This window comes from Schistosoma haematobium, chromosome ZW (assembly GCF_000699445.3).
Source record: "Schistosoma haematobium chromosome ZW, whole genome shotgun sequence".
NCBI classification, from domain to species: Eukaryota; Metazoa; Platyhelminthes; class Trematoda; order Strigeidida; family Schistosomatidae; genus Schistosoma; species Schistosoma haematobium.
In genome coordinates this window covers 6960848-6987965 of record NC_067195.1, presented here as the reverse complement: position 1 = coordinate 6987965, position 27118 = coordinate 6960848, and the positions used below count along the sequence as shown (strand labels likewise).

Sequence of the window (27118 nt, the reverse complement as noted above, 5' to 3'; positions counted from 1 at the left end):
TTCAGATTGATCCTTACTGATATTCCCATCAAGGAATGAATCTAAGACTATTAAGTCTCGCTTTAATCTCATTACGTTCTATTTTCTATAAAAAATATGGCATATTATAAGGATTGATTCATAAAATCTATTTTCATGTTGACCATTCTCATTCATAGAAATTAAAAAGATAAGTAATAACTGACCCACTTTCAGATAATCAACTTGATCATGAGACATTGTCTCTTTTAAACAATCTTCTTCAATAAAGTTTCAGATGTAATTGTCCAAAAAATCGAATTTTATATGAGTAGAGAATATTTTCTTCAATAAATTCTTATTTGGTTTTATAATTTGAACAACAATGATGAGACTGTGATTAAAATTTGTTACCCTCACCATCCACTATTTTAGGAGTATAGAAGAAACCCATAATCGGTTAATTTCAACTCTATAATTATAATTATAAATTAATAATTCAAAGGAAGAGCTTAAATGGATTGGTTCTTTTTTTAAAGATTAATTCAATTTGTATATAGTACTCGTATTAGAATGACCTCAATTTTAGTTACCTGGATCTGTACACCTATTTTATTTTAGCGTGGAATATCTCAGAAGTGAGTACTCAAAACTTCCTGAACTAATCTAGAACTAGATCACTACACTGCAAGCAATTATGAATTAAATGAAGGTGTTTTTTAGTTTGATCCATGGAGATCTCTCAGTTTTATGCAGTCCAATATTTCTCAATAGAACTTCAGGAAATTATCTTGAAGCGAGTTACTAGTGAGCACATGATGATTATCATCAGAATAAGGGGTTTTTGGAGATTGTAGTAATTTTAATAGTTGAATTCATGATTCGTGACATATGGAGTTCACTCCGTGTCGGGTAGAGACAGGTATCTACTTCAGACAATGGACGAATGGTTGAGCAAGATCATGGATCGATTGAAGTTAGACATAAACCCCGTTGAATGCTGACTCAGTAGTTCAATGGTTGAGTGTTCGCGCGCCAGACCGAAGGTCCTGGGTTCCATTTGGGCGTGGGGGGTCGTGGATGTGCACTGCTGAGGAGTCCCACACTAGGACGAAATGACCATTCACTGCTTCAAGGTTTTCAATGGTGGTCTAGATTACATCGACCCATGAATTCAACTATTAAAATTACTACAATCTCCACAAACCCCAATTCTGATCAAAATGTATCTGTGTCAAATACTCGTATACCTGTTATATGATTGTTGTTAATCAAATCCTCAAGTACCCTGTATGGACTATGTCTTTTTCAAAGATATTTTATGGTTTATACTAGACGCTTCATAAATCTCTTTTACGGTTTATGAGCTTATTTTATACTGGCTAACTGTTGTACTTCATTTTATTCTTTATTTAACCGTGATTCACTGTATAAGCTCCCACTAATGTTTGTGCGACCGATGTTTAAACGTTATGTTACAGAAACACATCTCGTCAATAAATTTCACACATCTATTTTTTACTTAAGTAATCAGGTTATTGTACTTTCAATACAGTAGTTCAGTTAACATCAAACAGAATGAATCAATCTCATCATCGGCAGATTATCCACTAATATTTTTTCTAATTAAAGGATAACAATTAAAAACGATTTTTAATTTCATTTTAGCTCCTTCAACTCCTGTCAATATAAAAGTTATTATAATTCCACCAGAAAGTCCATCTTCAAAATCTAAACTTCATATAAATTGGCAACAACCTGATGATATTCCAGTCACTAATTTTTATATAGAATTAAAACCATCAAATTCCAAAACATGGCAAGATGTATCTGCTGATTTCACTATTACTGAACCTGATGCAATTCTGCCAACTGATAACTTGCAAGAATTTGTCAGTTATGAATTTCGTGTTATTGCTGAAAATGAAGAAGGCAAAAGTCATCCGTCATTACCATCGAATTCAATAGAATTAGGTAGGTATGATCACAGGAAAGTAATGATTGCTTTAAACAAATCCGAATTTAGGCGATGTTAATCAATAATGTACTAAATAAAAATTCAAAAAAAGGTCAGAGTCAATAGTTCAGGTTAGAATTTACAATCAGAATACAGTGAATAAACAAAATTCAGGAATATGGAAAAGCATTAAGAGTTTGAAATAAAATAAACAAATATAACCAATAATTAGGTCATGAAAGACAGCGTTTAAATTTAAAAAAAAATACACTACGAATACTAAAAGCGTTGTTATTCATTTCATCTAGGTATACCGCTAGAATTCATTCGCCCACTGACGGATATAACTGTCAGCGCAGTGACAAATGAACCAGTCATACTTGAATGTGAACTATCTCGAACTCCACGTGAAAAGATCCAATGGTTTAAGGATGGAAAAGCACTACCCAGCAGACTGTCGAGTAGAATAAAAGTTGAAGAGTTGGAGAATGGAAAAGTTCACCGAATTATCTTCAGTCCATTGACAGAGGAAGATCTAGGTGTTTATTCTGTGAAAGTAGAGAATTTGACAAGTGAAGCACGAGTGGATATGAAGAGTGAGTTATTAATTACTGTTAATAAAGCTCATACGGAGTCTCGATTTTATTATTCTTTATTTTATTTCTCAACTGAAGTTATATTTAACTATTGAAGACCCATTTTTATTTGGTATATTTAAATTTTCTTAACAGAAACAAAATAATTGTCTTCTAGAGTGCCTCCTTTCTTCTTATGTTTGAAATTATTGTAAGTAGTAACGCTAATAATACATGTTGAATATTGGAATGAAAAAGTTGTTGAATTTTCTATCCACTTACAGTTGCACCAACACTGAAGCTGTCGGAATCATTCTCTGACAAAGTCATCATGAAAGCAGGAGAGGCGGCCGTCTTCGAAATACCATTCGTCGCCAGTCCGAAACCAACAGTGACCTGGTCATGGAGGCCAAGAACACGTCCTGATGCGGAGTTGGGATCAGCTCAGACTCCACGATTTAAGGCTGACGTGGTGTCCGGACTGACATCACTTCCAGTGAGTAAGGTGAAGCGTGAAGATGCTGGTGAGTACAGTGTGGTCATCAGTAATGAATTGGGCGAGGTGACAGTGAGCATTGAGTTGATTGTATTGGACAAACCATCTGTACCTCGCAATTTAGTTGCGAGTGATAACACTGGTGAGAGTGCTTTGTTCAGTTGGACGGAACCAGAATTCCTCGGTCTTCATCCTGATGTAGGAGTTAGTGATGGATTGAGTTACGTTGTCGAGATGCGTGAGTCAAATCAACGTGCGAGTAGGTCGGTGACAGTGACGAGTGAATTGAATACTCTTATAGACAAATTGCAAGTGAACAAGTCGTATGTGTTTAGTGTTGCAGCTAAAAATGATGTCGGTCAGTCGGAATTCGCTGAAACGAGTCCAGTTTCGACGAAGTTGGAATATGGTAAGTTTGTGTTTGTATTGTATAGTTTTGTTTATGATTGAATTTTCGAGGCTATTGACCTTGTCGGCAAAGCATGTTGTTACTCGATAGATCTCAACAAAAGTGCTTGGATAAGGCTTTCCAACGGACAATGCTTGAATTTACCTTTCAACTGATTTTGAAGTTTTTTCAACCGGACACAAGGAAAATGAAATTCCTCGTTCACCTCTGCTCTGAATGTGAACTGAATTGAGTAGCGACAATTACTGAGTCGACCCAAAATCTCATTGAGGTCCATTGATTTCCGGTTAGGAAAAATGTCAGACGGTTCCTCACAGAGATCTATGTATGAATTTAGAGTTGCTTAAGTCGTTCAACTGTCTATGCTGAGGTACGCTAAACACAATGTTGTCGAGCTGAGTATGAGTATGAGACTATTGGAACGTCTGTTTAGCGTTTAAACAGCTCTGGTCTCACCAAAAATCTATTACAAGTTTCATGGTGTACATTCACCTACTCACATAGATCAATATTCCAACAACACAGGCATGTTGAAAACACGTAGATTTGTTGGTGATTTTATTTAATGTTATCGATGATGCATAGACTCAATTCGTCTATGTGCATTAAATGTTCTAGCACGCGAGCAGTTTGTCACTCTTCACTCTGTTTTGTCTCAATTGTAAACTTTAGAGTATGATCTGCAAACTGTGGTTGAGTGATTCGATGCAAAAATTTCTTAATTGTATTTAATGCTGGTGAGTTTGTTTCATCCAAAGAATAGTCGCTGAACTCCTTGTCAATAAATTCATATTGTTGATGTAGGAGAGATGAAAAATCTCCAATGCGTTCAGAAACACCTTTCAGTTTGAGCGATTGAGAAGCTTGTGGATGTGTAGACAACCCGATAAAACCCATCTGAAAGCAGGGTATCGGTCAAACACTGTCACTATCTAAGGAGTCTGACTTAATAGTTTGTTGATGACTACAGTGTAGATTTTTCTGTCTCTAGTTCTGTAGGTGAACTTCTGATAACATCTACTGTATGAATCCATGATGTGGACTAGTTGGAATGTTATTTTACCGTTCTTTGTTCCAGCAGTGCTCTGTGCATCGTGACTGTATAATGGATTATTTCTTAGTTTTAGTTAAGCTATTTGTGCATTGTGGATTGTTTTGACCACCTACTGGAGTATGTTGACTGACATCATTCAACTGTAGGAACGCCGACGAGATTGTACAGGTACATTTTAATTGTGGTCCTTTGTTTGACCCTATTTGCATTTCGTGAAACACATGGGAAATGTGATGCATCACTCATTCAACCTCTGTTTCACGATTCGATTAAGAGTTAGTGAATACTCATAAGAAATAACGGCATTGAACCACGATTTATGTGTTCAACTGAACACAAAATGAGTCGTTGGCTCGACCGAGATCTTACGTATTGTCGATCGTGTTTTAAATGCCTTGTTACAGATATGTGTATAACATTGTCACTGATTGTCTAACAGTGTGAGTTACATTTTGAATGTAATTTGAATGCTTTCTGAAACCACTAGGTCCACCATCGAGTCCAGTCAATGTGAAGGCAGTCGTCAATCCACCGAAGGCGTCTATCAAAGATCAAACGATAGAATTGACGTGGGAACAACCAACCGACCAAGTGTCTGCCAGTGGACCGGTCACAAACTTCTACATCGAATTGAAGCCTGAAGATTCAACTCGATGGCAGGACGTGAGTGCCGACTTCACAATCACTGAACCACACTTCACACTTCCTACTGATAAATTGCAAGAGTTTGTGAGTTATGAGTTCCGTGTAACATCAGAGAATAAAACTGGCAAGAGTAAACCTTCTTCACCATCGAACGCTGTTCAACTAGGTAAGTGATAACACTTGTTTCAGAGTTGTATGCATGTGTGTGCAGGTGTCTGTGCGTCTATCTATATGCAGCGAATTCCAAGTGATTTCGATTTAATCTGTCTATTGGCCACGATGAATGTATCCAAATCAGGTGGAATTGAGTTGGAGAGTAGGATGGACTAAGTCCTTACGAGAAACTTGTACTAGTGTGATCATTGCATGTCGCCTATTAGATTGACCTGTAAGAATGATCGGTCAGTAGTAATAGATGATTGATGTTGCATAGACTGAAGCAGCAGTTCATGCAGCTGTGCGTCCAGTTGAAGAATGTGATTGTGGGAACTAACTACTGAACGTCCCAGGTTACTTCGTTTTTCCAACTGACTGATTACCAACCAAAGATAAATGGTAGATCATCTGGCAATTATATATCAGTGGTCTTTATGACGAACGAGATAATGAGTGGTTTCAGGTGGCATTGATGTTTCTAATTTTCAATTGTACATGAATATCGTTAATTTGCACATTATCAAATTCGAATAATGGGCGTTTGGGAGCTGTGATAGTCATTGAGTTTGAGATTTATTTATTATTCTGTAATGTAGAAGTGGTTCTGGATGAATGTATCAGTGTGGAATCTACCCATGTCAATGTTTGCTACTCACCGAATCACTGAAAGATGTGGAAAATGATCTCAGAGTATCACACTTTATTGGTATTTTGAAGTGAAGCCATATTTGGATGCGGAATCTGAATGTCATGGGCAGAATATACCACTAGTGATGGATAGTTGAGAGACTCATTTGGATGTGCCTACTACCTTATTTAACAATCCATCTGTGTATTGAATGCATTTAGATTTGTGTAATAGACTACTGGAATGCTACATTCAAGCTTAATACTCACCAAATAGTATCATACCTAATTGATTTCAAGTCATTTCTATATTCGGTTTGTTTATTATTAATGCGATCACATTTCAAAACAAAACCAGTATCACTTTCATGAGTAGTAGCAAGCGCAAAATCTTCTTTTCCATATTCTAATAGAGTTGTTATTCATTTCATCTAGGTATACCGCTAGAATTCATTCGCCCACTGACGGATATAACTGTCAGCGCAGTGACAAATGAACCAGTCATACTTGAATGTGAACTATCTCGAACTCCACGTGAAAAGATCCAATGGTTTAAGGATGGAAAAGCACTACCCAGCAGACTGTCGAGTAGAATAAAAGTTGAAGAGTTGGAGAATGGAAAAGTTCACCGAATTATCTTCAGTCCATTGACAGAGGAAGATCTAGGTGTTTATTCTGTGAAAGTAGAGAATTTGACAAGTGAAGCACGAGTGGATATGAAGAGTGAGTTATTAATTACTGTTAATAAAGCTCATACGGAGTCTCGATTTTATTATTCTTTATTTTATTTCTCAACTGAAGTTATATTTAACTATTGAAGACCCATTTTTATTTGGTATATTTAAATTTTCTTAACAGAAACAAAATAATTGTCTTCTAGAGTGCCTCCTTTCTTCTTATGTTTGAAATTATTGTAAGTAGTAACGCTAATAATACATGTTGAATATTGGAATGAAAAAAGTTGTTGAATTTTCTATCCACTTACAGTTGCACCAACACTGAAGCTGTCGGAATCATTCTCTGACAAAGTCATCATGAAAGCAGGAGAGGCGGCCGTCTTCGAAATACCATTCGTCGCCAGTCCGAAACCAACAGTGACCTGGTCATGGAGGCCAAGAACACGTCCTGATGCGGAGTTGGGATCAGCTCAGACTCCACGATTTAAGGCTGACGTGGTGTCCGGACTGACATCACTTCCAGTGAGTAAGGTGAAGCGTGAAGATGCTGGTGAGTACAGTGTGGTCATCAGTAATGAATTGGGCGAGGTGACAGTGAGCATTGAGTTGATTGTATTGGACAAACCATCTGTACCTCGCAATTTAGTTGCGAGTGATAACACTGGTGAGAGTGTTTTGTTCAGTTGGACGGAACCAGAATTCCTCGGTCTTCATCCTGATGTAGGAGTTAGTGATGGATTGAGTTACGTTGTCGAGATGCGTGAGTCAAATCAACGTGCGAGTAGGTCGGTGACAGTGACGAGTGAATTGAATACTCTTATAGACAAATTGCAAGTGAACAAGTCGTATGTGTTTAGTGTTGCAGCTAAAAATGATGTCGGTCAGTCGGAATTCGCTGAAACGAGTCCAGTTTCGACGAAGTTGGAATATGGTAAGTTTGTGTTTGTATTGTATAGTTTTGTTTATGATTGAATTTTCGAGGCTATTGACCTTGTCGGCAAAGCATGTTGTTACTCGATAGATCTCAACAAAAGTGCTTGGATAAGGCTTTCCAACGGACAATGCTTGAATTTACCTTTCAACTGATTTTGAAGTTTTTTCAACCGGACACAAGGAAAATGAAATTCCTCGTTCACCTCTGCTCTGAATGTGAACTGAATTGAGTAGCGACAATTACTGAGTCGACCCAAAATCTCATTGAGGTCCATTGATTTCCGGTTAGGAAAAATGTCAGACGGTTCCTCACAGAGATCTATGTATGAATTTAGAGTTGCTTAAGTCGTTCAACTGTCTATGCTGAGGTACGCTAAACACAATGTTGTCGAGCTGAGTATGAGTATGAGACTATTGGAACGTCTGTTTAGCGTTTAGACAGCTCTGGTCTCACCAAAAATCTATTACAAGTTTCATGGTGTACATTCACCTACTCACATAGATCAATATTCCAACAACACAGGCATGTTGAAAACACGTAGATTTGTTGGTGATTTTATTTAATGTTATCGATGATGCATAGACTCAATTCGTCTATGTGCATTAAATGTTCTAGCACGCGAGCAGTTTGTCACTCTTCACTCTGTTTTGTCTCAATTGTAAACTTTAGAGTATGATCTGCAAACTGTGGTTGAGTGATTCGATGCAAAAATTTCTTAATTGTATTTAATGCTGGTGAGTTTGTTTCATCCAAAGAATAGTCGCTGAACTCCTTGTCAATAAATTCATATTGTTGATGTAGGAGAGATGAAAAATCTCCAATGCGTTCAGAAACACCTTTCAGTTTGAGCGATTGAGAAGCTTGTGGATGTGTAGACAACCCGATAAAACCCATCTGAAAGCAGGGTATCGGTCAAACACTGTCACTATCTAAGGAGTCTGACTTAATAGTTTGTTGATGACTACAGTGTAGATTTTTCTGTCTCTAGTTCTGTAGGTGAACTTCTGATAACATCTACTGTATGAATCCATGATGTGGACTAGTTGGAATGTTATTTTACCGTTCTTTGTTCCAGCAGTGCTCTGTGCATCGTGACTGTATAATGGATTATTTCTTAGTTTTAGTTAAGCTATTTGTGCATTGTGGATTGTTTTGACCACCTACTGGAGTATGTTGACTGACATCATTCAACTGTAGGAACGCCGACGAGATTGTACAGGTACATTTTAATTGTGGTCCTTTGTTTGACCCTATTTGCATTTCGTGAAACACATGGGAAATGTGATGCATCACTCATTCAACCTCTGTTTCACGATTCGATTAAGAGTTAGTGAATACTCATAAGAAATAACGGCATTGAACCACGATTTATGTGTTCAACTGAACACAAAATGAGTCGTTGGCTCGACCGAGATCTTACGTATTGTCGATCGTGTTTTAAATGCCTTGTTACAGATATGTGTATAACATTGTCACTGATTATCTAACAGTGTGAGTTACATTTTGAATGTAATTTGAATGCTTTCTGAAACCACTAGGTCCACCATCGAGTCCAGTCAATGTGAAGGCAGTCGTCAATCCACCGAAGGCGTCTATCAAAGATCAAACGATAGAATTGACGTGGGAACAACCAACCGACCAAGTGTCTGCCAGTGGACCGGTCACAAACTTCTACATCGAATTGAAGCCTGAAGATTCAACTCGATGGCAGGACGTGAGTGCCGACTTCACAATCACTGAACCACATTTCACACTTCCTACTGATAAATTGCAAGAGTTTGTGAGTTATGAGTTCCGTGTAACATCAGAGAATAAAGCTGGCAAGAGTAAACCTTCTTCACCATCGAACGCTGTTCAACTAGGTAAGTGATAACACTTGTTTCAGAGTTGTATGCATGTGTGTGCAGGTGTCTGTGCGTCTATCTATATGCAGCGAATTCCAAGTGATTTCGATTTAATCTGTCTATTGGCCACGATGAATGTATCCAAATCAGGTGGAATTGAGTTGGAGAGTAGGATGGACTAAGTCCTTACGAGAAACTTGTACTAGTGTGATCATTGCATGTCACCTATTAGATTGACCTGTAAGAATGATCGGTCAGTAGTAATAGATGATTGATGTTGCATAGACTGAAGCAGCAGTTCATGCAGCTGTGCGTCCAGTTGAAGAATGTGATTGTAGGAACTAACTGCTGGAGGTTTAACTTTTTTCCTATTTTATGTTCCTTCCATTCTATTTGTTGTCTATTTTTGATTGTATCTTCCTCGGATTTTTGATATTTTATTACTTGACATTACGTTTTTTCCAATATAATCTTCACAGCATACTTTGCTCGTAACTAAACTGATATTAATATCGTCAAAATTCTAATGTTTATCCATTACATATCATAGCAATTTTTTTTAAATTTTATGACTTTCGCGTTGCCGAGTTTTTGTCTGGTCTCAGTAACGAAATGCATAACATTTTGGCTCTTAAAAATTAGAACTAGGTTTCTTTACGTCAAACTTTGAAGTTCTACGTAGTACGAAATACTCGTCCTAGGTTTTACTTCTATCTGCGATTCATTTTCACAGTATACACAATTTATTTGACAAATCTTTACGAATTTTTTTCAAAATAGAGGTGGACTGATTTAAGCTGAAAATTGTCGATGATTATAGTAGTTATTTTAATTGATGTCTATATTTGTTGTGCTAATACATATTTTAGAAAGAGCAACAGAGGAGACTTTAAAAAAAATGACTTTTGTAAATCAAAGCACTATGTCATAATTGGTGTTTTATTAAAATATAAATTTTATTAGCTGATTAACAGTCAAATAACAAATAAGTAATATGGAACTGAAATTCAGGTCCTGAAAATGGATGGATGACATCAAATTGAGAGTGATTGATGTGTCTTTCATCTGATATAAAGTAGTTTCTGATCTCATTGAAATCCTGAACCGATTTAAGTAAAGCAACCACTGAAAACATGTAAGCACTGGATAGTCGTTTGACCTTAATGTAGGACTCCACGGCAATGTATATACTCAACCCCAGATGCACGAACTCTAAAACTTCCTGCATGCGCGGTCGTGGATGTGCACTGCTTATAAGCCCTATACTAAAGTTAAACGACTGTCTAGTGCTTCCAAGTTTTCAGTGGTTGTTCAACTTAAAACGGCTCAACAGTCTTCACAACCCTATACTTACAGCTTCTGATCTATTTATTGCCACCGCCTCAGCAAAGCATAGTCTATTAGAAACCTTACATTGTTTTAATATCTTAAAGAATTTTAAAGAGTTTCGATTGTGTCCATTCTCAAGCAGATGATGAGCAATTGTACTGCTGAAAATGTCCTATCGTTTCAGCCGAAACGTTTTTGGAATATGCTCAGAATTTCAGACACTAGCCCACCTTTTTTGTTCTTCCAATGCATGTGTTTTTTGCATTTACGAGTCATGTTTATCACTATGAGATACTATATAAAGTTCCTGAAGAACAAAATTCCGAGCCTCATTCATTTCGGTCACTTAATCGTCTAGTGACTATTCAATGCAAAATATTTAGAGAACTAACTGGAATAAGAATTCTGGAACAACGTTATGCCGCCTACTTCTCTCCATGTTAACTTATAATATTAGCTCCTTCCTAAAACATGTTTAAATAACGGAAGCGTTGTATTTTGAAAGAAGAAATGCTTCAAGGTAAACTAATAGAATAATTTGTTAAGATTCACAGAGCTTTTCGGATACTATTAAATTATAAAAATTGACAAAATTGTTTATTCCTATGATTTATTCTAACTTTCATGAAGTGAGCACTTTAATTAGTATAGTTTGCGCAGATCATTTTACAATACTGACAGGAAATAACAGTAATGGCATTGAAAACGAAAGGAAATGAGACATATTTTTACCCGGCCGTCTGTAACCGCGACTTTATATGTTAAAATGTATGTGTAACTAAAAATATAACTTTAAAAATAAAAGTTATCCGACAACAATAAATATGTGGGTTACCATGAAATAATTATGAAATCATTTACAGAATATATCTTTGAATAACAGTTAAGAATCGAATATTTAAGTGGTTGAGATGATGAATCAATTGAAGCTAGACCACCATGGAAGACCTGAAAGTACTGGATCGCCGTTTCGTGCTACTGTGGGACTCCTCAGCAGTGCCCACCTGCGATCCCGAACGCGTGATGAGAACCCAGGACCTATCGGTCTCGAGCGTGAACAATTAACCTCCACAAAACTGAACCAGCCGGCATCCAACGGTGTTAATGTTTAACTTCAAATAAATTGAGCGGCACATCCACCGTTGTCATCAGTTACTATCTCACAACAGACCTGGTTGAACTCCACTGATCACTGCTTTTCACTAGAACCTAGGAAATACTTCTTGGATATTTACTGCAGAACCCCAAATACTCTTTCATCGAATTTCATTTCAAGAGGTATAATATGATACTCATCATTGATTGAAAATGAAAAATAAACACAAATCACAAACACTCTATACCTCTTGATTTCTCTATTTTCCAGGCGTTCCACTCGAATTTATACGACCACTAACTGACTTGACTGTTGACAAAGTAACCAATGAACCAGTCATCCTTGAGTGTGAACTATCTCGTACTCCTCGTGATAAAGTACAATGGTTGAAGGATGGGAAACCTATTGGTCGTCTACCAGACCGTGTGACAATTGAGGAGTTGGAGAATGGAAAAATCCATCGTGTGAATTTAACTTCATTAATGGATGATGATTTGGGTGTATATAGTTTACGTGTTGAGAAGTTATCTAGTGAATGTCGACTAGATATGAAGGGTATGTCCATAAATTTCGTGTGAATTTTTTTTATTTTGTTGTGAACTCCTTTATGAGTTACATATTAGTGCTCAGAGTAAAAAACTACATTTTCGATCAAAAATTATACCAATCAAATTCAAGTCATGTGTGCTATAAATTTTACTCTTATTACTACTTTTATTACACTAGTATTGATTACTGCTTATGGCTAATTATCATATGTCTACACAGTACTCTTACTCGTGCCTAACCTACCAGTCAGGCTGCCTGAAAATTCAGATAAGTTAATGAAACCATATCACACCATTTATTCAAACTCAAAAACTCGCTTAATTATATATATAATCGATTTGTTATACTAGAGGCGCTTTCGCATTCAAAGCACCATTCACTACTATTCGAAAACTCTATCTCTTCAAACCCCTTTCCTAGACTGTCATATTTTATCTCTAAGATTATGATATTGCTTTTAATCACATATCCTGAACGTAAGGGTACATATTGAAGAAGCAGATTTTAATAATTTTCTGCTTTACCTAGAATGATAAATGAAGTAAATATCTTCAAAATAACATTTCTCATACTAATATTGAAGGTGATTAGATGACAGTATAATTTTCTAATTGTAGACCATAATACTCAACGTCCCACTTCAAAGAGTTAAAATAAAATTGTTTAATAGACTAAAAAAATCTGCTTGTAAAAAATACATGAAGCATAGTTTATTCAAACACATTCACTTTATGAATCATACAATCGTAAATCCAAAACCTTGAAATCAAACATTGAATGACATGCATTTTGTTAACTAACTGAAAGACATCTTAATGCTTAAATTATTTTTACAACTGGTACATAAGTACTCATTTGCTCTATGTACACTTACAGTACCGCCAACATTGAGATTATCCGATTCGTTCTCCGATCGAGTGATCATCAAGGCTGGAGGTGCTATGGTGTTCGAAATACCATTCACTGCCAGTCCTAAACCAAAAGTCGAATGGACATGGAGACAGCGAAGTCGACCAGATGGTGAATTGGGACCGGTACAAAGTCCACGATTCAAGGCTGACGTGGTGTCGGGATTGACTTCATTGCCTGTGAGTAAGGTGAAGCGTGAGGATGCCGGTGACTACACAGTGGTGATCAGTAACGAGTTGGGTGAAGTGTCTGTGACGATTCAGATGATTGTGATTGACAAGCCATCCGTACCTCGTGATCTGGAGGTGAGTGAGAACAGTGGTGAAAGTGTGTTGTTGAGTTGGAAGGAGCCCGAATTCGTTGGTTTGTCCACAACGACGACGACGGATGTGAGTGTGAGTGGTGCTGGTGGATTGTTGGAGTATGTGGTTGAGATGCGTGAGTCTAGTCAACGTGCTGGTCGTGGAGTGAGAAAAACGAGTGAATTGAGTGTTAGGATTGACGATCTTCAGATCAACAAGTCGTATGTGTTTAGTGTTGCAGCGAAGAATGATGTCGGTCAATCAGAGTTTGCAGAAACGAAACCAGTTTCAACTAAATTAGATTATGGTAAGTATATTTCTATTCAATTTTTTATTGTTTTCCTTGGTTATTTCAAATTGTATATTCTAGATCATTTACAAATCAATATTACGACTACAACTGGTTATGAGTTGGATCACTAAAAATAAAATATTTCTTAATAATTGGTTCATGCTACTTAAGGTTGGTTAATCAAACACATTTTCAGTAGTTGTCATAAGGATAATTGGGAACCATCGTTTTTTTTAGAACAAATACACCTTTTTTTAAACCAATCGGTTTGATATTTTAGCCTTCGATCACTTCATGACTTAAGTTCGCTAATATCTAATAGCTTATTTGATCACTTTTTTAGCCTACCTGGGTTAATCTTTTCATTCTCTATAAAATTAGTGTAGATGGGAAGTTATGAGAATAAATAAAAATATGCTTGCCAAGTAATAAATGACATTGATTTGGTTGTCTACATCAGGAAAATTTCAAGTGCTTTCTCATTGGATTAACAATATTCCAATAGATCACATCCTCTTATCAACAAACCTGTTACTGACAACAAGCTTATACAGCGTTCCACAAAGTCTTTAGAAATGTATATATATAGTATGTATTTGGTTACGCCACTAACAACAATAACACTAGCTCAACTACCGTACTTGCCAAAAATTAATTCTCCACGCACATTTCACCCATTTCGATACCAATTATCAGAAAATTATAAAGAATAGCTTCATGAGTTTCCCAATTTCCTTTCCATTCCTCTTCTTGAGATTGTGAATTTATAACTCCTGGTTACCCTACTTCAGAATAAGTTGAGTAGATTCGAATACATGTTTGACTATCATACAGACCTCATTGATCATTAATCTTTGAAAGTGTTGAAGAACTACCTAAAGAACATAGAATAAAAGAATAAATACAGGAAAAAAGATTAACTCTAATCATTTCCCCATTGAATGCTAATGAGTCAAAGTTATTCACTAAATACTTTTAAACAACTGAAATAAAATATATGTATGACAAACAAGTACCGAATATTATGTTAATAAACTAAAATGAGTCACTGATGTGGATGTAATGTAGAATCGAAAAAGCAGTATCAGGAATCCAGTCAAGTTTCATTCTTCTTATGGCAAACATAAAACCGCGATCTATGTACAAAACAATTTTCACAAAATATGTATATCTAGAAATATGGTAGGAAGGATTATTATTGATTTGTATTCATTAGCTTGAATTTAAGCTTACAAAATCTCGGTATTTACAAAAACTCATCTTTAAAATGCAAGGTCCACCATCGAGTCCAGTCAATGTGAAGGCAGTCGTCAATCCACCGAAGGCGTCTATCAAAGATCAAACGATAGAATTGACGTGGGAACAACCAACCGACCAAGTGTCTGCCAGTGGACCGGTCACAAACTTCTACATCGAATTGAAGCCTGAAGATTCAACTCGATGGCAGGACGTGAGTGCCGACTTCACAATCACTGAACCACACTTCACACTTCCTACTGATAAATTGCAAGAGTTTGTGAGTTATGAGTTCCGTGTAACATCAGAGAATAAAGCTGGCAAGAGTAAACCTTCTTCACCATCAAATGCAATACGATTAGGTGAGTTCTATGTTTGAGTTTGTTGAGTTCTCTTCTTTAGTGTCTTTGTCTTTACCATATAAATAACTTTTCTATACATTATGAACTTCCTGTTTGTAAATCGATAAGCAAGTTGTTCTAACACCTGCTTTAGATCATGCGACATGTGCATTTAATTTCCTAAAAATACTATATTTTATAACATTTCATAATGATCAAGTTGTGTCAATTGAATTACAGTATGGATACTGGTTTTTGTAACCCAACACGGGATACTTTATTTCAAGATTTTAGGATGCCGGAGACAGTCAATGGAAATCTCTGGATGCAAGTTTCAATAGAATTCGGTCAACCATATGGTTTGGACATATATTACATTGGTTACTATTCAGTAATCACTCAACTTTAAGTACATCGGTCCTACAGGACGTCAGTTTATTCCATAATAGCTCAATGATAACGATTCAAACTTCGACGTTGAACGAGGCCTAATCTAATCCCTTAGGAATCATCAGTTCCTTAAACATTACAGTTTTCGTTTACTGACAAATACCAACTACCACAAAGCTCGCGCCAGATTACGTTTCTTGTCAAGTACTACCGAACACGTATAATCTCAGTTAACGTATCAGTAATATTTCAGTTCCACTTAATTTATCATTCATTATCAATAGACAATGAACCTTGATTGTCAAAATGATCTGTCATTCATCTAGATGTAATAAAAAATAACAGTAATGATGATCAGCTGTCTGGGATGATTAGAAATCATTTTACTACTGCATTTGTGAATAGCCTTTGTTCATTGTAAACAGAGATGTATGGTGTCTAGCAGTGAAGTACAGGACGCGCGTTTCGCCGTACTCAGAAAACTTAAGCTGGATGTGCCTACCTGCTCATTCCGGGACTCGAACCCAGTATCTTTCGCTTCAACCGCCATCACGTTATCTATTTAGCAACTGAGTCCGATTACCTACTAGCATGTGCGATGGGGTAAAGTTTAATTTGTTTTTGTATTGGTTGTTTGAATCTTCCCGTAGATGTTTAGTAGTGCAATGGATTAATCTGTTATTGGCATATGTGCATCCTGTTTGGATTGCCTCGATATTCCTTTCAGTCACATATGACAATAAAAGACTGATCAACTGCAATCTTAAACATCTATGGGAAGTAACAAACGTTCAATACAAAAATAAGTTTTTGTCCATGTTAGATAAATTTGTGCAATGTTGCAATATCTACTTTACAAGCTGATATTTCATTCAGCTTTTTATTTACACAGAATGATTCATAAAAAGGTAAGTGTTCCACCTATATGTTAGAGACAAAATATTCAAAAGTTGAAAATTTACTATAGAACTCTACTAATAGTCGTTTTAAGCATTAGTTTTATCATGAAATCCCTAAAATTCTGCTTAAATTCAACTCTACTTTTAACGGGATGTTATACAAACAAACTAACGGTGTAGCAATGGGATCCCCCGTGTCTCCGACTGTAGCTAACCAGTTTATGGCACATATTGAATCAAATATTTTCATCAACGACATTAAACCACGAATTTTGCTTAGATATTTAGATGATACCTTCGTTGTGATAAAAAAGACTCAGCTAAGATCTTTTTCGAAACGAATCAATAAACTTCCATCGAACATCAAATTTACGAACGAGAATGAAATTGAACATGGTGAGTTGCCATTTTTAGATTGCTAAGTGAAAAGAAATCAAAATGAAATTCTAAATCCATCCATCTACCGTAAACCTACACACTCTAATCGTTATATTGACTTCAATTCAGCACATCCATTCAGTGCAAAGATCTCGCTAGCCTTAAATCTTTTTAGAAGTACTAACAAGATTATCACATCGGGAGAAGATAAACAAAAAGAACAAAAGAATGTAACTAACATCTTACAACTTAATAATTTTCCTATGAAGATTATTAGAAGTATATGAAAACAAGACGTTTCATCACGTAATAATAATAGTTCGAATGAAATACCATGGATTGGAACTGCAGTTTTAACATACCGTCATTGCACAACAGAATAACTCAACATAGAATTAAAGTATATTACAAAACGACAAACACACCTTGAAATACTTTAGATCGCTTAACAGAAAAAAATCCCCTTCATGTCAACACAGAACTGCGTCTTCAAATTAAGATGTGTCGATTGTGATGCCTTCTATATTGGAGAATCATCTCGCGAAATCTTGACTCGAACCAAAGAAAATATTAGGAACTTAAAGAAAACACCTAATAATCACATAGAACTGGATAGACTTCAAATTAAATCAGCAATAGCAGTTCACGTTATTTTCAACGACCAACAAGTCGATTTCAAAAATATCAAAATATTACAAGAAGATTTTTCCAATTACAAAGAGAGGAGAGTAGTTGAAGCATTCCATATAATGCTTAATCCTACTGCTCTCAATGGAAAAGAAAGCCTTACTATACATCCGACTTGGACTATCTATCCAAGATACCATATCTGATATTATTCACATTTCACACTATTATCTTACATAAAAATTATACTCTATCCTTTCCCACCATGAAGGTCACATTTTCTTATCCGTGATCTTGCACACATAAACATACACAAACCTCCATACATGTCGCTTATGAATCACCTAGACCGACATGACATAATATTGATTTGTTCAGACACAAATCACAAACACTCTATACCTCTTGATTTCTCTATTTTCCAGGCGTTCCACTCGAATTTGTACGACCACTAACTGACTTGACTGTTGACAAAGTAACCAATGAACCAGTCATCCTTGAGTGTGAACTATCTCGTACTCCTCGTGATAAAGTACAATGGTTGAAGGATGGGAAACCTATTGGTCGTCTACCAGACCGTGTGACAATTGAGGAGTTGGAGAATGGAAAAATCCATCGTGTGAATTTCACTTCATTAATGGATGATGATTTGGGTGTATATAGTTTACGTGTTGAGAAGTTATCTAGTGAATGTCGACTAGATATGAAAGGTATATTTAATGACTTTTTAAAAAAAAATCGGAATATAGCTTGTATCTGCATATGATTCTATTCATTTTTCTTTATTTAGCTTAATTGGCGGTATACTTAAAATGTAAAATTCATAAAATCGTTAGAAGCATTATATTTCACTTAACCCTTTATATTATTGCTCACATAATTTTAATGGTTGAGATCATGAGTCAATTGAAGCTAGACCACCACGGAAAACCTAGAAGCACTGGATGACCGATTCGTCCCATTGTGAGACTCCTCAGCAGCGCGCATCCACGATCACGCCCCGCGATATTCCAACCCAGGACCTACCAGTCTCGCGCGCGAGTGCCCAACCACTAGACCATTGAACCGGCCGGCGTCTAACCTGGAAAAATACCTTGAAATAACGATCGACTTCGTCCATAAATCAGTTTTACCATCAAATGTAGAATTTAAATTGTTTTTTCAGTAGATTATAAACATCTTTACTAATGTGTAAAATTAGAAACTGCAATAAATTTAGATAAGGTTATCATTTGATTAGTGTATACAAAGATGTTCCGTCATGCAACAAATTGATGTATATCCATCATGTATTCTCGGCTGACCATTTTAACTTTTTTTACGTGGTATTCTATAGACTGTATATATTTCCTTGACTTAATATATATAAACTGTATTTTAGTTCAAATTTCGGTTTATCATATCTTCCAAATGTTTTTTTCGGCAAATTACATTCTTGACTGACAATATTGTGTAGTTTTAAGATGACTAAGCACATTTATCATACTATTTCCATTCATTACAAAATGATCCACGCTTACAATAAACTGACTAAAAGGTAGGTCAGATGGTAAAAATCCCATTACTCACAAATTATCCAGTGCAAGAATATTTCATTCGAAATGCTATCAATTGTGTCAGTGTGTATTGGTACGGAAATGAAACCTGTTCCACCAAAGTTTTAGATATGGACGGCTAATGACTCTATACAAATACAATACCAATATTGAAGGCTCTCTTCTCATAAACACTATTAATCATAAAGATAATGTTAAATCAAACTGATGAACCAGCCTCAACTATTTTCTCTGGACAGTTTATTTCATGATATTTAATTCTCAAGATAAGGACGGAATTAAAATAAACAGTTTTGTAAATATATGTAAGTGAATATTATACGTGATGAAGACACAAAAACGGTTGAATAAAGAACCTGTATTTTCATAGACATAATCTTTTTCTTAATAAACACATATTTTTGTAAATTTACAGTTCCACCAAAATTGAGATTATCCGATTCGTTCTCCGATCGAGTGATCATCAAGGCTGGAGGTGCTATGGTGTTCGAAATACCATTCACTGCCAGTCCTAAACCAAAAGTCGAATGGACATGGAGACAGCGAAGTCGACCAGATGGTGAATTGGGACCGGTACAAAGTCCACGATTCAAGGCTGACGTGGTGTCGGGATTGACTTCATTGCCTGTGAGTAAGGTGAAGCGTGAGGATGCCGGTGACTACACAGTGGTGATCAGTAACGAGTTGGGTGAAGTGTCTGTGACGATTCAGATGATTGTGATTGACAAGCCATCCGTACCTCGTGATCTGGAGGTGAGTGAGAACAGTGGTGAAAGTGTGTTGTTGAGTTGGAAGGAGCCCGAATTCGTTGGTTTGTCCACAACGACGACGACGGATGTGAGTGTGAGTGGTGCTGGTGGATTGTTGGAGTATGTGGTTGAGATGCGTGAGTCTAGTCAACGTGCTGGTCGTGGAGTGAGAAAAACGAGTGAATTGAGTGTTAGGATTGACGATCTTCAGATCAACAAGTCGTATGTGTTTAGTGTTGCAGCGAAGAATGATGTTGGTCAATCAGAGTTTGCAGAAACGAAACCAGTTTCAACTAAATTAGATTACGGTGAGTTAGTATATGGATACCATGTCAGTTTGAATTTGACTCTCAGTAACATCTTTCCAATCCAGTAATTATGGTTTTACTGTATTCATAATATTTTTACCTTAAATTCGCATTTCATCTGGTTGCTATTTCATTTAGTCGCTTGTCCAATAATAATCCAGTCTAATTATTTTTATCACTCTGACGAACAACCTAACTCTTAGACCAGTGGTTTTGTTCTCGTAATTTTCTCGATTAATATGATGTTTTTTTATGCACACATACGTCGCTTACTTTCTATTTAGACATCTATATTGTGTACTTTCAAGTAGATGTCTCGACTTTGATTCTTGGATTTGAATAGATAAGACTGAATGTCTTGTGTGATGAATGTTTAGAAAATAATTTAGTTTTGATTTGATGAAGCTTCCTTATCGTACATCCATAGACACAGATTTCGTAAGGAACAAAGAGTATCAAAGTGAACGATTGTTTTCAATAACTTCTTCATCAGGTTCTGTGGTTATAAATCTAAAATTATTACTTATATTATAACAGAAAAAGTCTTAAAATTGAATTAATCTTTATTATGAATGAAAGATGAGAAACTTCACGTCCATTGAGTCTTATGTGATACAAATTACTAACAAAATAATGTGAAGTCATAAATGTGAAGATAAGGTAATTTATAACGGGAATGAAAAACTGGAATGGTGGTCTGACTAAGATCCGTATGGTATGGTAATAACAATATTACTATTGCTAATAATAATGACAATAATATTAATTATTAATATGATCAGGCAAAATAAGGAAGATGAATGTATCATTAGGTATGGGAAGAAATGTCTTGGAAGCTGGTACAAATGGTAATGAAAGGAAAGGTGTTGGAGGATCCAGAAAACTTTTCAAAAAAGAGCCAGGAAAGGCTCTGAAAACACTTAGAAGCATCTTATCCAATCAGTGTTCACTAGAAGTTTTGTTAGACATCTAGAAAGTGAAAAGTCACGTGTCGAGCTTCTGATTGCGTGATTAGTTATGCTGCTACTATGTTTAGTAGCATTCTAGAATTTTCCGGAAGCCCAAGGACATCTAAAATACTATAAAAAAAACCCTAGATTTACTGTATATAAACGAACCTTTGGAGTAAAGCGTTTTCTTCTATACTTGCACCTTTTCTTTCGTGTTCAAGTCGATGTGTAGATCTAGCCTGGGGGTTACTAGAAGAGCTTAGGAACCGGATCTAGCGTTCGCTTGGCATTAATTGCACGGCCACTGTGATTCCCTACCACCCATTGATTAGAAATTGTACGGTGTGATAAAAAAAATTTAGGGATTGGTGTACTTGTTTTGCAAGTGTTTGCTCAAGTGATAATGAACAAACATTTTGTCACCTTGAATAATTTTTTAATTATCGGAATGGGTTCTGTGGAGACTTTAGAAAGTTCACTGGTTGAAATCATGAGTCATTTGAAGCTAGACAACCATGGGAAACCTGGAAGCACTGGACAGCTGTTTCGTCCTAGTATAGGACTCCTCAGCAGTGTGGATCCACGATCCCGCTCACAGGACTCTAACCCAGGCCTTCAGTCTCACGCGCGAACGCTTAACCTACTGGACCACTAAGTCGGCATCCAATGGTGTTGACGTCTATGTATTCTAAATAAAATTCAAATGTAAAAATGCAAATTTTCACATCTAATCAAATCACTTGATGCTATTTCGATTTGAGCTAATCAGATTACAAAGATTTACAATTTACAGCCAATTAAAAAAATATTACAGCTGACATAATATTTGTTCATTATCACTTGAGCACACACATTCAAAAACAAGTTCATCAATCACCAATTCATAAATTTTTTAATCACACCCTAAAAATTATCATCACTGGGTGGTGGGGAAACACAGCCGTTGTGTAATTAATAGGAAGAAATCGCCATTCAGTGCTTCCAGATTTTCAATGGTGGTCTAGCTTCAATTAACTTATGATTTCAACTATTGAAATTACTATAATATGCACAAAAACCCCCTCTGGAATTAATGTTAACCCAATCTATTGAAGTATGCATTAATTTTCACCTGGCGTTATTTTTATTTGTATCACCCCATTGCACAAGCGAGTGTCTATCAGGACTCAGTAGCTAAGTGGATAACGCGATAGTGTTTGAAGCCAACGGTACTGGGTTCGAATCCTTGAGTGAACATCAACTCAGATGCAGGTAAATCCAGCTGACGAGTCCCAAATAAGATGAAACGCGTGTCCTGGATTTCACTGTTATCCACTATCCATCTTTGCCAAATGTTATTTTGTACTGAAAAATAAATAAAATGTTATTTACAGTTGGTGACAATCGGCCTGAGCTGAAAATAGTATTTTTTTTATAAAATTTAAGCTACCTTTTCTGAATATTTTGTCAATACGACAGACAGCACTGAGTAATGACTGACTAACAGTCTTATCATTTTCAATCCTTTTAATGAATATGATTTCAATTTTTTAACTGAAATAAGTGTGTTTATATGTGCTAATGTAGTTTTTAAAAGATTACCATTTTCAAAAACTTTGTAATCGAACTTTTAATTACAATCCCCGAAATGTATCATTTTCAAATAATCATTCATCTGAGTGTATCAAATGTAAAGTACTAATCTACTTCTTTACTTCGCCTACTGTTACCAAAAAATCATTCTCTAACTTTCTACGATTCAGTGTATGAATGACCAAAAACTAATTTCGAGTTTCAATGGTTGAGATCACGAATCCATTGAAGCTAGACCACCATGGAAAACCTGAAAGCACTTGACGGCCATTTCGTCCTATTGTGGGACTTCTCAGCAGTGCTCACCCACGATCCCGCCTAGCGAGACTCGAACCCAGGACCTCAAATTAAATAGAGAAATTAAATAGTGAGATAAGATAGTAGATTGAATCTAATTATATTTTTAGGTAACAATATGCATTTGTGTTGAAGATTTTAGTTATTTAATTTATTGTAAAATATAGCATAGTAGATAAATTTACGTTGTTGTAAACGAGAACATAGGTGGGGACAACTGTTTGCGTTCAAATACAAAATTATTGAATCACTTGATAGAAATGAGATCCATGTAGTGAATCCTCAATTACAAAATTTTCATCGTTTGTTCTTCACATTCTGTATGATTGTTCCAGTTTCCAATTCCTTTTTATTTTCCCTTCTATTCTCTTCACCTCGATCTTCTTAGCCTTGCACTGCCAGGTTTTGCAATTCTGATTAATGTTACATACTACTGATGTCGACAGACATGAGGAGTATACATCACAACGTCTTTTAATAATTATAATCACAATTAACTTCAAATTCTCACAGTAAATTAAAACGGTTATCAACTGTGCTTTGAACAAACTTAGGAGGTTAAATAGACTGTACGTAATGCAGTTCACTGGCAGCATGTAACCGAACAAAAGTCGCAGTATTCTTGTCAAGACTAGATCATAACATGATATAAATTGTAATCATTACACATATAATTATTCAATAGGAAACCTTTATCGACTTATGATTACAACCTGTATTAAACTTATTAGCCTTTAGAAGTTGATCATAACAAAAATAAATCAATAGAAAAGAATTAAATAATAAAATAAATTAAAGTACTCATTTGTGGATACCACAAAATAATTGACTTGAGTGTGATTACAGTCTGTTTATCGACTCTGTTGTTAAAAAAAAACCGAATTCTTGATTGTCTGTAGTTCTAAGGGAAAAAGTAACAAGATTTGTCCAGTAGTTATCCGTTGACGAATACAGAAGAAATTGATATAATTATTGAAATAAATCTAAGTATGACCACTTGTTATAACAATATGTTTTGTTGTTGAAATGGTAAGTTACAAACATTCGTTCATTAAAACAATTAAATGAAATAGAATATATGTTGCAAACTTTTAATACAGATAATTAAAGATAACTGATGTCTCTCTCTCTATCTAGGTCCACCACTGAGTCCAGTCAATGTGAAGGCAGTCGTCAATCCACCGAAGGCGTCTATCAAAGATCAAACGATAGAATTGACGTGGGAACAACCAACCGACCAAGTGTCTGCCAGTGGACCGGTCACAAACTTCTACATCGAATTGAAGCCTGAAGATTCAACTCGATGGCAGGACGTGAGTGCCGACTTCACAATCACTGAACCACACTTCACACTTCCTACTGATAAATTGCAAGAGTTTGTGAGTTATGAGTTCCGTGTAACATCAGAGAATAAAGCTGGCAAGAGTAAACCTTCTTCACCATCGAACGCTGTTCAACTAGGTAAGTGATAACACTTGTTTCAGAGTTGTATGCATGTGTGTGCAGGTGTCTGTGCGTCTATCTATATGCAGCGAATTCCAAGTGATTTCGATTTAATCTGTCTATTGGCCACGATGAATGTATCCAAATCAGGTGGAATTGAGTTGGAGAGTAGGATGGACTAAGTCCTTACGAGAAACTTGTACTAGTGTGATCATTGCATGTCACCTATTAGATTGACCTGTAAGAATGATCGGTCAGTAGTAATAGATGATTGATGTTGCATAGACTGAAGCAGCAGTTCATGCAGCTGTGCGTCCAGTTGAAGAATGTGATTGTGGGAACTAACTACTGAACGTCCCAGGTTACTTCGTTTTTCCAACTGACTGATTACCAACCAAAGATAAATGGTAGATCATCTGGCAATTATATATCAGTGGTCTTTATGACGAACGAGATAATGAGTGGTTTCAGGTGGCATTGATGTTTCTAATTTTCAATTGTACATGAATATCGTTAATTTTCACAGAATCAAACTAAAATAATGTGCGTTTTTTTAAAACATTTCAATTATCGGTCAAAATTAAATTTTAAATTCGTGTTGTTGAGATTGTCTTATGTCATTGAATTCATGAATCGATTAGTGTTAGATCACCATTAAATATGTGGAAGCGCTAGACGACCTTTTCTTCCTAGCATGTAACTCCTCAGTAGTTTGTATCCACGATCTCTGACGCGGGATTCGAACCCATGACTTTAGGCCTTGCACGTGAAAGTTTCACTTCCAGACCACTGGACAGGCATCCAACTGTCTTAAAGTCTAACTTCAACCAATCCACGATGTCCTGCAACCATTTTGCATTTACTTGGTTGGGTAACTGCCTCACTCTACAAAGTTGAAATGTATACCAGAACGAAACTGCCTTTCAGGGCTTCCAGGTTTACACTGGTGGTTTAACATTGTCGGTCAAGTTCCTTTTTTTCGCATATCTAAATTTATTAAGTTGTCGTATATCCTTTATTTTTTTACTAGACCAAATCTTGAGACATACGAAAATGTTTGTTCTCTATACAATATAATCACAGTTCTAGCTAATGATGAGTCCCAGCTATAACTGTATGGATGACTGTGTGAAAAATTTCATTTGATCATTTTTCCGTAACCATCAACTTATGAGCACCGATGTGAAAAGATAATACCAGGTCACGGAATCTTCGCACTGTGATATTCTAATCAACACATTATTGGGAATATCAGGATGTCTTACTGTTATTATTATTATTATTATTATTATTATTATTGCTTTATCACCATTAATAAAACTATGTAAATCACTGAAGGAATTTGTTCTTTGTTTTTAAAGGTATTCCACTAGAATTTGTTCGGCCGTTGATTCATGTTACTGTAAATGAGGTTGATGAAAAACCAGTTGTATTGGAATGTGAATTATCTCGTTCACCACGTGATAAGGTACAATGGTTAAAAGATGGTAAATCTCTAAGCCGTTTACCAAACCATGTATCAGTTGAAGAATCAAGTGATAAAAAAATTCACTCTATTAAGTTCCGCTCCTTAACTGATGATGATTTGGGCGTCTATACGATAAAAGTAGAAAAGTTATCAAGTGAGGCGAAACTTTCAATGAAAGGTAAGTTTATTACATCAGTATATATATATCACTCAAGCAATATTCTTCAAAAATCTGTTCTTTTGTGAATACACATCAATATGCTTTTCCTTTTATTTCAGTTCCACCAACATTGAGATTATCCGATTCGTTCTCCGATCGAGTGATCATCAAGGCTGGAGGTGCTATGGTGTTCGAAATACCATTCACTGCCAGTCCTAAACCAAAAGTCGAATGGACATGGAGACAGCGAAGTCGACCAGATGGTGAATTGGGACCGGTACAAAGTCCACGATTCAAGGCTGACGTGGTGTCGGGATTGACTTCATTGCCTGTGAGTAAGGTGAAGCGTGAGGATGCCGGTGACTACACAGTGGTGATCAGTAACGAGTTGGGTGAAGTGTCTGTGACGATTCAGATGATTGTGATTGACAAGCCATCCGTACCTCGTGATCTGGAGGTGAGTGAGAACAGTGGTGAGAGTGTGTTGTTGAGTTGGAAGGAGCCCGAATTCGTTGGTTTGTCCACAACGACGACGACGGATGTGAGTGTGAGTGGTGCTGGTGGATTGTTGGAGTATGTGGTTGAGATGCGTGAGTCTAGTCAACGTGCTGGTCGTGGAGTGAGAAAAACGAGTGAATTGAGTGTTAGGATTGACGATCTTCAGATCAACAAGTCGTATGTGTTTAGTGTTGCAGCGAAGAATGATGTCGGTCAATCAGAGTTTGCAGAAACGAAACCAGTTTCAACTAAATTAGATTACGGTGAGTTAGTATTTGTTTACCGTGATTTGCAAGATTTGAACTAATTTTACGGGTAATTTACTTTTCAGTAAATACAATTAGCCTAATAATGATAGATGTTTTATAGATATCTGTTTATGTCATCAATACGTTATTTTATTTACCATTCAATTTCTATTTTTTATGTCATTTATA

At 36.1% G+C, this 27118-nt stretch overlaps 1 protein-coding gene across 1 annotated transcript in view; it reads left to right on the top strand.

Moving 5' to 3' along the window:
* The window catches only part of MS3_00002673 (uncharacterized protein), a 252496-nt gene that overhangs the window by 118861 nt on the left and 106517 nt on the right, over positions 1–27118 (top strand). Inside the window, exons 52-61 of the mRNA XM_051210282.1 lie at positions 1627–2511; positions 2775–5260; positions 6313–6600; positions 6865–7485; positions 9027–9350; positions 12028–15407; positions 18106–18390; positions 19652–24573; positions 25917–26201; positions 26303–26944. Of these exons, the coding sequence (XP_051070256.1) occupies positions 26195–26201; positions 26303–26944 (649 nt within the window). The 5' untranslated portion in view covers positions 1627–2511; positions 2775–5260; positions 6313–6600; ... (4 more) ...; positions 19652–24573; positions 25917–26194. The remainder of the gene's footprint in view (positions 1–1626; positions 2512–2774; positions 5261–6312; positions 6601–6864; positions 7486–9026; positions 9351–12027; positions 15408–18105; positions 18391–19651; positions 24574–25916; positions 26202–26302; positions 26945–27118) is intronic.